Source organism: Rattus norvegicus, chromosome 15 (genome assembly GCF_036323735.1).
Source record: "Rattus norvegicus strain BN/NHsdMcwi chromosome 15, GRCr8, whole genome shotgun sequence".
In the NCBI taxonomy this organism is placed as follows: Eukaryota; Metazoa; Chordata; class Mammalia; order Rodentia; family Muridae; genus Rattus; species Rattus norvegicus.
The window spans coordinates 22,979,657-22,992,973 of NC_086033.1; the positions used below are offsets into that span (position 1 = coordinate 22,979,657).

General features: G+C 39.9%; 1 protein-coding gene across 4 annotated transcripts in view; it reads right to left on the minus strand.

Annotated features, from left to right (window-relative positions):
* Positions 1-13,317, minus strand: part of Wdhd1 (WD repeat and HMG-box DNA binding protein 1) — a 45,329-nt gene that overhangs the window by 22,165 nt on the left and 9,847 nt on the right. For 3 of the 4 annotated variants that reach the window (XM_039093262.2, NM_001107255.1, XM_006251795.5), the window contains exons 10-15: positions 12,369-12,561; positions 11,236-11,417; positions 9,429-9,613; positions 7,256-7,497; positions 4,912-5,049; positions 3,633-3,789 (exon numbers count right to left, since the gene is read on the minus strand). In XM_039093262.2, coding sequence (XP_038949190.1) covers positions 3,633-3,789; positions 4,912-5,049; positions 7,256-7,497; positions 9,429-9,613; positions 11,236-11,417; positions 12,369-12,561 — 1,097 coding nt within the window. Of the gene's footprint in view, positions 1-1,916; positions 3,790-4,911; positions 5,050-7,255; positions 7,498-9,428; positions 9,614-11,235; positions 11,418-12,368; positions 12,562-13,317 lie in introns of all 4 variants that reach the window. The other variant, XR_010057811.1, reaches the window with a different exon arrangement.

A 13,317-nucleotide genomic window follows, 5' to 3' on the forward strand; every position in this document is an offset into this window, starting at 1 on the left:
CTTTGTGAGCCAGCTGTGACGGCACGTGCCTTTAATCCCGGCAGACAGCGCATCCCTTCTGAGTTTGAAGCCAGCCTGGCCTACAAAGTGAATTACAGGACAGAGAAACCCTACCTTGAAAAAACAAACAAACCCCAAAACTCACCATCACCAAAACACCACAAATATGGTTTTAAAGTTCTAAGTTTTTGGAATATCCAAACTTATTTTCTTCTCTTTCATAGTTTTATAGAGACCATGGCACAGAGCATGAGATTGGAGCGTGAATACTTCAAATGTGAGAAATCTGCTGTGGTAACTGCCACGCACTTACTCACAAGTACCAGTTTGCTACGTGGTGACTGGACAAGGCAGAACATGTGTGTTCACAGGGAGGAAAAGAACACACATACGGGCCACCAACAAGAAGAAGAACACTAGTGTCTGTCTGAGCACTCTATGAAGCAACCAGCCTTTTGTTTAACCTTTCCCAGCTCAAATTCTTTATTGATTTCATCACAAAGAAAAATATGATTAGGATTTTATTAAAAGTCACTTTCCAAGTCATTATACATCAAAGCAGGACACTAATATTTCTTACTTTTTCTTTCTTTCTTTTTTATTTTAGTTTTAAAGGCTTTCCCTTATGGAGTAGTTGGGGGTGGGGGAAGCGACAACACGTTTCGGCTGCTAATTTAGTAGGGTTTGTCTATGAATGTATGTTTGGAATAGGAAATGTGAAAGGGCGAACCACATTACTAAGGCAGCAAAATTAACCTCAATTGTCTTTCAAACTGATCCCAAATCTGTTTTGTTATTAGATTAAATGAAGAATTGGAAAAAAAAAAACAAAAAAACAAAAAAAACAACACTGTAGAAAACAGGTCAATGTATAGATTAATCGTCTGCAGTAGTCATGATTTACTTTTTGCCCTGAATTGGCCACAAGTCAAGTTCCAGTACATACAACCAAGGCCACAGAGTGAGACACTGTCTCAAAAAGAATTACCTAAAAAACCCCAAACAAACAAACAAATAATTTTTATCAGGTAACATTCAATGGACAGAAACTTCTATGAATACTCTACACACAAAGTCATTTCACAATTCTGATAGGCACTCCTGTCCTGAGGGTGACCAGAAGGCACAAAGTCTAAACGGCAGGACCTGGCTACATAGCAGGCGGTGTGACTCAGGCACTGAGCTGTGGTCCTGACATCACACCGCCGTTCAGAGTAACACAGCCCACGCTATATTTACCACAAACGTAAAGAGCACACAGATGCCCTGAGAGGTTCGAATGAAGTTTCCTGAGCAAGGACAGATAAGCTTCAACAACGCAGCCGTAGACGACTGAAGAAAGTTGTAGGGTTTTTTCCTGGTCTTTAGTTATCTCTAGCCACACAAAGGAAATCAATCACCTCTGAGTGTGCGTAAATAAATAGTATGACAGACAGGCATGGGGTGCACAGCTCCTGGGGGGTGGTAGTCTCAGCACTGGGAGGCTCGGCCTAAGATCATGAATTTGAAGCCAGTCGGGCTCAAGTCCTTAAGAAGCTCTCAAAAGGAGGAAGAGGGAACGACCGAGTAGCAGTTTCCAACCTCTGAAAAAACTTCATTATTTAGAATAAAACCAAGAAAAGGATGAAAATACTCTCTCAATGTGCAAAACTAAATACAATTTTATTTTCATCTTCCCTTTCTGTTTTTGAGCCATAGTCACAATGGATAGACCTTCAAGTCCCATGTCTCCTCCAATTCCACCACACGTGGTAGAAATACATTTTCATAAGCTGACTTTTACCCACCCCACCCCCTACCCCCCTTGTTTTTTCGAGACAAAGTTTCTCTGGGTAGCCCTGGCCGTCCTGGAACTCACTCTGTAGACCAGACCACCCTTGAACTCAAGAAATAAAAGATGTGTACACCATCACTACCTGGCTTAATTTGTTTGTTTGTTTTTTGGATTTATTCATTTCGTATATATAATGTCATGTGCACCACATCCATGCCTCAAACCATGATTTAGAAGAAGGTCCTCTGGAACTGGAGGTTGTGAGCCACTATGTAAGTGAGCACTGGGAATGGAATCCAGGTCCTCTGCAAAAGCAACAAGTGGTCTCACTTGCTGAGCCGTTTCCCCAGACCCCATATGCAGACTTCTTAGCACCTCAGTGTTTCAAACGTGTACTGGGTAAGGCTATCCTAAATGTGGCCGCGCAAACATTTCATTCTAGCACTTCAGGGAAGTGGAAATCAGGAGTTCAAGTTTATTCCTGACTACATAAGTTAAGTTCAACCCAGATTGGACTACATAAGATTCAATTTCAGGAAACTCAAAATAATTTTTAAATTAAAGTTATTTTTAATATTGAATACGTCTGAGTGTGAATTTGTGCGGCTAGAAAACGGCACTGGGTCCCCTGGAGCTGAGTTGCAGGTGTGAACTGCACAACTCTATTTCTAGTACTTGGAGGGCAAAGCAGGTGGATCTCTGAGTTTGAGGGCAGCCTGGTCTAATGTTAAACCGTCTCATAAAGTAAGATAAAACACTTAATTACAAAGTGAGTCATCTTGAGTAAGCACTAGAGGGGTTCATGGGTTCAAACTATAACCCCCTATTGATGTAACAGGAATTCTTTAGTTCAAACTATTAAATAATTTGATTTCTAGAATTAGGAATGAAAGAAATTTCTGAAGACAGTTATACATCCTAACACTGATTAAGAAGTTTAACTAATGGGTTGGGGATTTAGCTCAGCGGTAGAGCGCTTGCCTAGCGAGCGCAAGGCCCTGGGTTCGGTCCCCAGCTCTGAAAAAAAGAAAAGAAAGAAAAAAAAAAAAAAAGGAAGTTTAACTAATTTAGTCCCCCAAACAAAACCAAACAAAAAGCAGGGTCCTATTACATAACCTGGCTGACCCACAACTTGCTTTAAGATGACCTTGACCTCAAACACAGAAATACACCAGCATCTGCCCTGAGTGCTGCCACCACACTCAGGTTTTCCTTTAAAAAATAAAAATGTTTTTCCCTGTACTGTAGAAGGAATCCAGGACCGCCTGCATGTTAAGCAAGCACTAAGTCATATCCCCAGCCAACTAATATAGTTTATAATAACAAATATATTAACAATGGAATTCTGCAGATTCTAAAGGCAAACATGGAAATAAACACTAAGACTTTTATGGCTTTCTACTGAATTCAATTTTGCATTGTCCAAAAGAGACTACATTTTCTCTCCTCAAATCCCCATGATGCCGACTACCACCTCTGCAAACATTCCTGCTCCTGCCTTATAATCTGCCTAGAGATGCCAGGAACAGAATTTGTTACCTTACTGTCTTACTCTATTCTGGATATTTTCATATGTGGAATCATATAGTACGTAGTCCTTTGATTTCTTTTACTAGTATGTGTTTCAAGGCTCATTTGCATTGTAAGCATGTATCAGTAATTTACACCTTTCCACAGATCAATAATACAGAGAGACCACATTTTAATTTTCCCCTCACTGGTTGGCATAAGAAGAAAAGCAAATAAATATACTTAGAGAGTCTCATAAAGAGGAAGCTGGAGCCAGGCGTACCGGTACAAGATCTTACCTCAACCTCTGTCCCTACATTTTAACCTTCTACACTTTGTGACGGCCCACCTTAGCTGCTGGGGGTTCTCATGAATGCCAACCACCCAGTAGTGATCAGACTTTCCTTTGCAGTGCTCTCTGATGTTACATACAGGAGTCCATGTATTCCCAAGTCCTCTGTTAAGCATTCGCACACAGCCTTCGGAGTCCACGTAGCAGGGGGTACCTAAACACCCGGAACAAAGAAGTCAACTGAAAATGTACTATTAAATAAACCTTTCAAAAATACACACCGAGGGTTCAATTTTAATTTCAAAAGCTAAAGGTGGGGGGAGATAATTCAGAGTTGCTTCCTGTAAAATTTATTTTCACAGAGACCCAAATGAAGAAAAGACTCTGAATCTGACTTAAATTTACACACACACACACACACACACACACACAAAATAACCCCCACCAGTTTCAGTGAACGTTATGCCCCCTGCTGGAATATAACAGTAATTTCTTAAGACCCATTTAACTTTTTAAAAACGTTTAACCATGTGTCTTAAGCCTCCTGGTTAAGATCATAAGATGACCAGCACCTGCTCTCTGTAAAGCACCTGTCACAAACCCCTGCAAACAGGTTAGGAATTGTCCAAGAAAATATCATGTGATGACAAATGTAACTTTTAATCTCATTGTGATAGTTTTTAACAAGAAATTTTAGCATTTAATCCAATATAGTCAAAATATTATGACTTAAACATTTATGTAGTCAATGTAAACCAGTAACTGATTCTTTTTATATTTTAAATTGTTTTCAGTACTGTCTTTCAAATTCAGCATTCTATAATTATAGCATATCTCAATTTGGACTGGCCACATCTCAAGTGTTCAAGAGCCAGCCACACATAGATTGAGCACAATTTTACAAACAACAAGTATAGAATTAACTGGAAAAGACATAAATTTATTAACGATTTGTATCTTCATATTTTCTAGGGCTGGAGAAGTGGCTCAGTGGCTAAGAGCACTTGCCATTCTTAACGAGGACTGCAGTTTAGTCCGCAGAGGTGGCTCGCAACCACCTGTAACTACAACTACAACCCAGGGGATCCAATGTCCTCTTCTGACCTTTCACAAACATACACACATAATTAAATAAAAAATAATAAAAACAATTTTCTTTGTAAGCTTTCTCACCAGAATTCTCACGAATAGTGAAACAATCACTCTGCATAACAACCAAAGTTTTGATTCGTATTAAAATTAAAAATTTAAATATGGAGTATTTTTAAATCAATTAAGACTAAGATAGTGAAATTATTTTCTTGAAATGTCTTTAATAGAAAGAAAATTATCTTGCCTTCAGCAGAAAACCCCAGCCATGTAAGGTAGGATTTCCTTGTAAGAGGAAGAGGGTCACCATGCAAAACCTGTTTTTTCTTCCGCCCCAGCTCTAGCAGTTGAACTCCAAGGCACTGATCTCCATCGAACCCTGTACCTAGAGAAGTGTACATATGTGTTACACATGGCGGTTATTCAGCCATCATCAAGTCTAAGTTATTTCCTGTGAATTAACTTCGTGATACATTTTGGGGGGAGGGGGCGTGTTGAGACAGCGATTCCCCAAGTCGCTTGTCTTTCCTAGAACTTGATTTGTAGACCAGGGGTCTCAGAGATCGCCTGCCTGTTTCCCAAGTGCCAGGATTAAAGTCACGTGGTATCATAGCCCATGACACATTCTTAAAACTGCACCATTTTTATGGTTAACCCATATGAGCAGTCTTTTTGATACATTAGAAGCAGAATAATATATTACACTGAACATTTGTGGAGACCATAGTGGCCACCATTTCCCTGTTAGGATCCTGGTCTAAAGGGAACCGAGCAACTGTGTCCATCACTTTGTGCTTCTTGACTGTGAAGGACCAGCTAGGGTACTAAGCTCAATTGTCTTCACGCCCCCACCACAATGGATGGTGCCAGAACAAACCTTTCACCCTCCAGTTGCCTGTGCAGGTGCTATGGAGACAGGGTTTCTCTGCACAGCCTTGGCTGTCCTGGGACTCTCTCTGTCCACCAAACTGGCCTTGAACTTGGAGCCTCCAAGTTCTGCATGCTGTCTCCTGAGTTTAAAGGCTAGCACTGCCACCACCTGCCTCAGTACTTCACAACAGAAAGAGACTCTAAAACAGGGTCATTCAGAAATGATTGAATACTCTGTCATAACCCCAATCCAAAATCCAGTCGTCATTTTTTATGGGACTAAAATAGCAAGTTTTGCCATCAAGCATCTTGACACAGTCTAACCCTTATTTGATTCTTACTTGCTGAGGAGTGATGTAGCAAAAAACTGTCTGTTTCCAATAGTTAAACCATTACATTTCTTTAGGAGTAGGAAACTTTCTGCGTACAGTAAACACACTGTACTTGTAACACATACATTTGAGTCAAGCTGCTTCAGATGCTCTTTGGTGCTCAGGGGTGGAATGGCAGGCGCAGTTCCAGGTGTGCATTTGGGCACTCAGAACCCAGGCTGCCGTGAAGTCATACCGGCAGAGACAAGCACCGCTACAAACACCACAGACTGGGTACACACTTAGTTTTAAACATAACACACAGATTTCAAATGAGTAACGGAATATGAAAGTTCAAAGACGTGGTTATAAAATAGGGCTGGTATACCAATTTAGAAGTCCCAGACATACATATTTAAAACCACATTTTAAAATAACACCCCCTAAAGAAGTTTCTCAAACTGTTTTGGGGTGGTTTTTGTTTGTTCTGAGACAGGGTCTCATCTTACAGTTCTGACTGACCTGAGACTTTTCTGAAGACTAGGATGGCCTTGAACGCAGATCTGTCCACCTCTACCTCCCAAGTGTTGGGATTAAAGGTGTGCACCACCACACCTTGCTTTCAAACCATACTTTTGACACGAGTCATGACTATCAATTTGGGGTACAAGCAACATTTTTAAAAGGTGAAACCAAAGAGTACCCATTGTCCATGACACCTTTGTTTCAGTTACACTTGCAGATATGTACAAAATAGCAATAAAAAAGTCTATTTTTTACTGTAGCTACGCTGTCAATAGACGGCAAGGTTCCGAGCTTTGGAGAGGAGCAGGGAAGAGGAGGCTGACTACAGCCTCAAGCAAACACCAGAGGAGCCAAAGGACAAAGAGCTGTCAGCGAGCAAAACAGTTGGACAAGAATGTCCTCAGCCAAGAGAGGACAGTGTTTCCCCCAGTGTTTAAAATAAAGCAAACAAATAACCTTGATCACTAACCTTGCTAAGGTCTGCTAAAGACAGAAAGCAAGGAAAAGGAGGTCCCAATCTCTGAAAGTCCCTCCTAATTGCTTTGGTCCTTTGCACTAGAAGTTGTGGGCTATTTCTGAGGTACTTAAACCGAACAATGTACTTGCCAAAAGATAAACTTTACACAAGCAAATAACCTTTTACCTTTGAATTTTACCTTTGAATTCCCTCAGTAGTAGTCTACACAGTGGAGCGTCCTTATTTTTCTTGCTTAGCAATATAGCAGCATTTTCTAAAGTCAAAGACTACAATGCTGTAAATGCCAAGGGAGGTATACAATACACAACAAAATGACATACAACAACAACCAAAATTCAAGTAGCTTCATTTTACCAAGGTTAACTTAAGGTAAATTAAGGCGCCAGATAAGACAAGGGAAAGCCTACCTCTGTGATAAACAATGCAAAGCTGTTCTCCGTGTCCCGCCATGGACACCACAGGTCCAGGAAGGCAGAAGACTTCCTTCTGAACGCCTCCAATAGTAAACAGTCGGAGGAGCAGGGCAGAGGTAGCAGCGGCGGCCCAGCCCAGCCCGAGACATATGGCTTCGATATCCTCATTCTCAGGCATATCTACTATCCACTCTTTGCTTGAATCCCAAGAACTGAAGTGCAAGCAGTGAAGCTTGCTAAAAGATAAAACGAGACAGAAACCACCAAATTTTTATGTGATCTTTTTGCCTTTCCCTGAAATACAGTTTCTCTGTGTAGCCCTGGCTGTCCTGGAACTTGCTTTGTAGACCAGGCTGGCCTAGAACTCAGAGATCTACCTGCCTCTGTCTTCAGAGTGCTGGGATTAAAGGGGTGCACCACCCTGGCTATCTGTAATACTACATATACATACATACATACATACATATATATATATATATATATATATATATATATACACACACACACACACACTTTATATGTGTATATATATACATGTAAATATATATATACATGTAAATATATATATACATATATAAACTAATGATGATAACAAAACTGATTATAACTGTTTTTTTTTTTTCTTTTCTTTTCTTTGTTTTCGGAGCTGGGGACCAAACCCAGGGCCTACCACTGAGCTAAATCCCCAACCTCTTATAACTGTTTTTTATGAAAATGAAATAATTATGAAATTCACTGGGATGTGCATGTCCAGTACCAAGGATACAACCATTGCATTGAAGGTGATAAATACTCTGACCTCCCAAGCCCATGAAATAAATTTAAAATGATCTACATTAACACTGTTAACACACATTTTTATAGAGTATTTGAAGACATAAGAACATGTTCTTAAGATAATATTAAATGAGTGCTTGCCTAGGAAGCACAAGGCCCTGGGTTCGGTCCCCAGCTCCAAAAAAAAAAAAAAAAAAAAACCAAAAAAAAAAAAAAAAGATAATATTAAATGGAGAATTGGAGGTAAAGTCTATAAAGTGTTTTTATACCATAAGTGCACACAAAATAACAACCAAGACTTTAAAAACATACGAAGTACCAAAACCTTAAGCAACAATTCTCCTTGAGTGACAAAAGGAATTAACACCAAAGACCAAAAGGAGAGAAAGAAAGGAAAACAAAAAGGATAACCATCTACCTATCAAACCATGTAAACTGGTCCACAATCCACCAAGGAAAAAGAAAAACCTGATAAATATTACACTTTGATGTTATCTTCCTCTGAAAATGTTCTTTTCAAGGGAAGATTTCAAATCTATCATATGGCAAATAAAACAAAACAAAAACAAAACAAACCCAGGCCAGGAGTTACCCAGGACTAGGCCTGAATTAATTATAAGAAATAGAAAGGGGTTGGGGATTTAGCTCAGCGGTAGAGCACTTGCCTAGCAAGCACAAGGCCCTGGGTTTGGTCCCCAGCTCCGAAAAAAAGAAAAAAGAAAAAAGAAAAAAAAAAAAAAAAGAAATAGAAAAGTTCTTCAGATGAGAAAAAATGTTCTGTACTTTGCAGCACCTACAAACCTGTCAGCTCATTAACCTGAATTATGGTTACATTTTATTGTATATAAATTATCCTACAGTAAACTGTACTTAAAGGAGGGTTCATGGAGACAGATGCCAAGAAGGATACATAGCAAATTATTCTTTTTTGGTTGGTTGGTTTCTCTTTTTTTTTTTTTTTTTTTTTTGAAACAGAGGATTTCTCTGTAGCCCTGTCTGTGCTGGCACTCATTTTGTACAGAGCTGGCCTTGAACTCAGAGATCCCCCTGCTCTGCCTCCCCAGTGCTGGGGTTAAAGGCCTGCGTCACCACTGCCTGGCTCAAACTATTAATTCTAAAAGAATTCTAAAGTGATTTTCTGAGTCCTCTATGAGTTTTGCTATTCTAATAGTAATAACTATTGTTACAATATAAAATAGTGTCATCTCTCTTATGTTATAAACTATATCCTATCATTTTCATATGCAGAAGATACAATGAGGAGACAACTAGAGAAAAACATATTCTGAGGTGTACTGGTGTTTACAGACAATTCTAGTTTCTGGTTTCCAGACTATAAATGATACAATTTGCTCTAACAGTTCAACAAGGCTGGATGCTCCCTGTTTACCTTGCTAATTCATCGGCACTTTCACAAGCCAACAGAACAGCTTCGTGGGAAAGACTGCCCATGGTGTAGTTGAAAGCATTGGATAGATGGGTTGCATGATGGATGGAGGTGTCATGGAACTCCACGTCTATGGCACTGTCTTGATCATCGTTATAGCAGCGAATAATCCCAACAGAGTTCCACGCCTAAGAGTATGCGAGATCAATTAAGAAAAACAGAAACTCCTAAGACTGTATATACTATAAGACACAGACTCAGGCTGCACCTAGAGTTACCATAGCTTATCTAACTCAGCATATGTTCAGGAAGCAGTGGTAATATTAGAGCTGCAGTGGCTAATTATTCTTTCCTTTATAAAAAGTCAGATAATTAATTAGTAAATGGAGTGTTCAACATTTTAAAAATTACATTAGAATATAATTAATAAAATGCTTATAATTGGCCTTTCAATAACTAAAATATTAAATTTTTTCAAATACCCCAAACTCTAAATATCTACAAAATTAGAGATATAAATGGCAACGGATGTATTTTTCTGTTCAGATAACTGGTGTCATAAGATGAAAACATATAAATTGTAAAAAACATTAATAACATTTGGAAAGTTTAATTTTCACTGATGTACACTATAGGCTCACCGTTGATCCTTATCTGTCCGCATGCCTGCCTGCCTGCCTGTCTTTCTTTTCTTTTCAATATGTATAACTATTTTGCCTGCATATATGTATGCATACATACCACGTACACATCTGTACCTAGAGTGCCCACCAAGGTCAGAAGGGAATAATGTTAAACATAACTGTAAATAGAATATTGACACTAATACGTGTTATATTCTCAATGAGGATTCTTAACAATACAAGTTTTATTATGAAACACCACTCCATATTTTCACAAGTTTTTATGCCAGGACTAGATCTTCAATAAAAGCATCTAACGAAATTTGCAGAATGAAAAACATAAAATAACTAGCAAATAACATACCAAATTTTCCAAGCTTTCAAACTTGAAGCAAAAATATTATGTTAATTCATCAATTCAAGAAACACACTTAATACCTGCAGGGTATTGTTTAAAATACTAAGATATTAGGTTTTCCGTTTTTACTTTAAGATTTTTTTAATTTTATGTGTGTGGGTGTTTTATCTGCATGTAATGTCTGTGTAGCACTGTGGAGGCCAGGAGAGGACACTGATTCTCTGGGGTTGGAATAACAGTTGTGAGCTGCCACGTGGGTGTTGGGTATTGAATCTAGCTAGTGCTTTCCCCTAAGAGACTAATTTAAAAAAAAAAGAACAACCTCTGTTCTAATGGACCTTACGTTCCTAGAAGCAGTGTAAAGAGCTCTTCTTTTTTATAGTACTTATTACATCTTCTATTTTTTATATTTAAAAAATAGAGCCAAGCATGAGGGTGCATTATCTATAATCCCAGCACTCGGGAAGCAGGGGCAGAAAGGTGTCACAAATCTGAGGTCAATCTGGTCTACATAGTGGGTTCTAGGCTACTCAGTGAGATCCTGAGAGAAGAGGTTGGGAATATACCAGCAAGCATTACAAGATAAATAGTCATATCTTTATATTATTTCATTTTGCAAAACAGTATTAACAAACTTTTTAATAATAATATTGAAATAAGATTAAAAATTTTAGTTAACCATGAAATAAATCTACCATAAAATTATGATCAACCAATGCTTTTGCCCACTTAAGCAAGGTTTTCAAAGCTACTTTTTAATCTATTCAACAAACCGTAGAGAAGAAACGGTGTTGAAGTATTTTTTAAAAGATAGGTGTAGACGGCTCACCATGAATCTGTGAGTGAGATGCAAGGGTGTAGAACTTGGCTGGAACGGCTTCTGTCTCGGTGTTGGCATGGGCCCGTCATAAAGCGGCCTTTGGGATTTCACAAGGGGGAGACTGTGAAGACTGCTTGCCTGGCGATCTTCCCCTTCCTCTCTATGAAGATCATTTCTTAGCATTGTAACATCTACAATACAGAGAATTATAAGACAATCATAAGATTAACCACCTAGAGAAAGAGAAGCATCATGGAGCATGGCAGTGGCGCTCCTCCGTGGACTCAGCCATAGGTCGGCACGCTACTGGCCTCTTCTACCATGGCCTCCGTGCTCCAGGGACGACTCGGAAGTCCTGAGAGGCAGAACAGAGGGTGCCTTACGCTAATGGAGGCAACAGTGCCAGGCTTCAGGAGTCGTCACTGCATTGTTAGTTACCATTCACTTACAGCAAAACACTCATTTTACCAATATAGATTTTGTTTTTTTCAAAAGTTCCGGGTGAACCAGTGAGGAGACTTAGCAATTGAGGCCACTTGCTTTGCCAGCCTGATAACCCAAGTTTGAACCTCAGAATCCGTGTAAAGCTGGAGAGAGAAAACGAATTCCATGTATGCTGTTACATGCACACACACGCGATCTCCTTAAAGATGTGGGCTGTGGAGATGGCCTGGAAGGTAAATGTCTGTTATGTACCTGTGGGTCCCTGAGATTTACTGGCTCAGGTGTTTTTTTTTTAACTTAGTTTTGTGTGCTTTGGAGTGCAGACGTGCACAAGGCATCTGTGAGGGTCAGAGGGTAACCCAGGAAGTGAGTTCTCTCTTGCCACCTTGTGGGATCTGGGAATCAAATACAGGTTATGGGGCTGGGCGTAAGCACCTCCATCCTAGCCCTCTCTAACTTCCCACTGTTGATTTAATTGAGCCAATCTCTATTACTTCCTTTAGTTTGGGGTACAACTTCTTTTACAGTCTGTTAAAGAGGCTTCGGTTGCTGATTTGAAATGCTTTAACACAGGGTTTAACACAGGGTTTAGGAGGTAGCCCTAGACACTAACTAAGCTTTTTAGTATGAGCTTTTTAGTAACATCTGGAAAACCAATCAGCAAGGGGACTATCGAGTGCGCAAAGTCAAAGTCATACCAACTGAGTTTTCATCATCTCCCAAGACATGATCTGCCGCCAGCATGAGGTCATCATTATCATCCTCCTCGTTTCTAATCCCCTTTGAAAATGAAGGGATCTCAACCGCGTTGTCATTCAGAAAATCGCCGGCACTGCTCGTGTCGTCTCCATCAAAGAGATCGCTGTAATCCTTTTCCACTCCACTAGGTACCTTGACAAACCGCATTACAGTGTATTAGCAAGCCACTTAGAAAATCAGTTAGGGGCTGGAGAGATGGCTCAGCGGTTAAGAGCACCCGACTGCTCTTTCAGAGGTCATGAGTTCAATTCCCAGCAACCACATGGTGGGTCACAACCATCTGTAAAGAGATCTGATGCCCTCTTCTGGTGTATCTGAAGACAGCTACAGTGTACTTATATATAATAAATAAATAAATCTTTAAAAAAAAAAAAAAAAAAAAGAAAGAAAATCAGTTAGGCAAAAGGCAGCTCTTTTTCTCCTGCTGTTAATGAAGTGTTCGAGATAAACCTACAAACATTTTGCATGTTTGGTTTTTTTGAAACACCTTCTCTTATACCCCTTATTGGCCTCGAACTCACTGTTACGGGGCTGACCTGAAACGTCTGATCCTGCTGCCCACCTACCAAGTGCTGGGACTACAGGGAGCCACCAACCATCCAGATCCCTAAAGACAAGAATAAACCCTGCCAAGTAAGCACATACCTAGGACTTAAGAATAGTTAGCAAGGTTGGGGATTTAGCTCAGCGGTAGAGCGCTTGCCTAGCGAGCGCAAGGCCCTGGGTTCGGTCCCCAGCTCCGAAAAAAGAAAAAAAAAAAGAGTTTAAAAGGGGCTGGGGATTTAGCTCAGTGGTAGAGCGCTTACCTAGGAAGCGCAAGGCCCTGGGTTCGGTCCCCAGCTCCGGGGGGGGGGGGGGGGGGGGGGGAATAGTTAGCAAATGCATTTA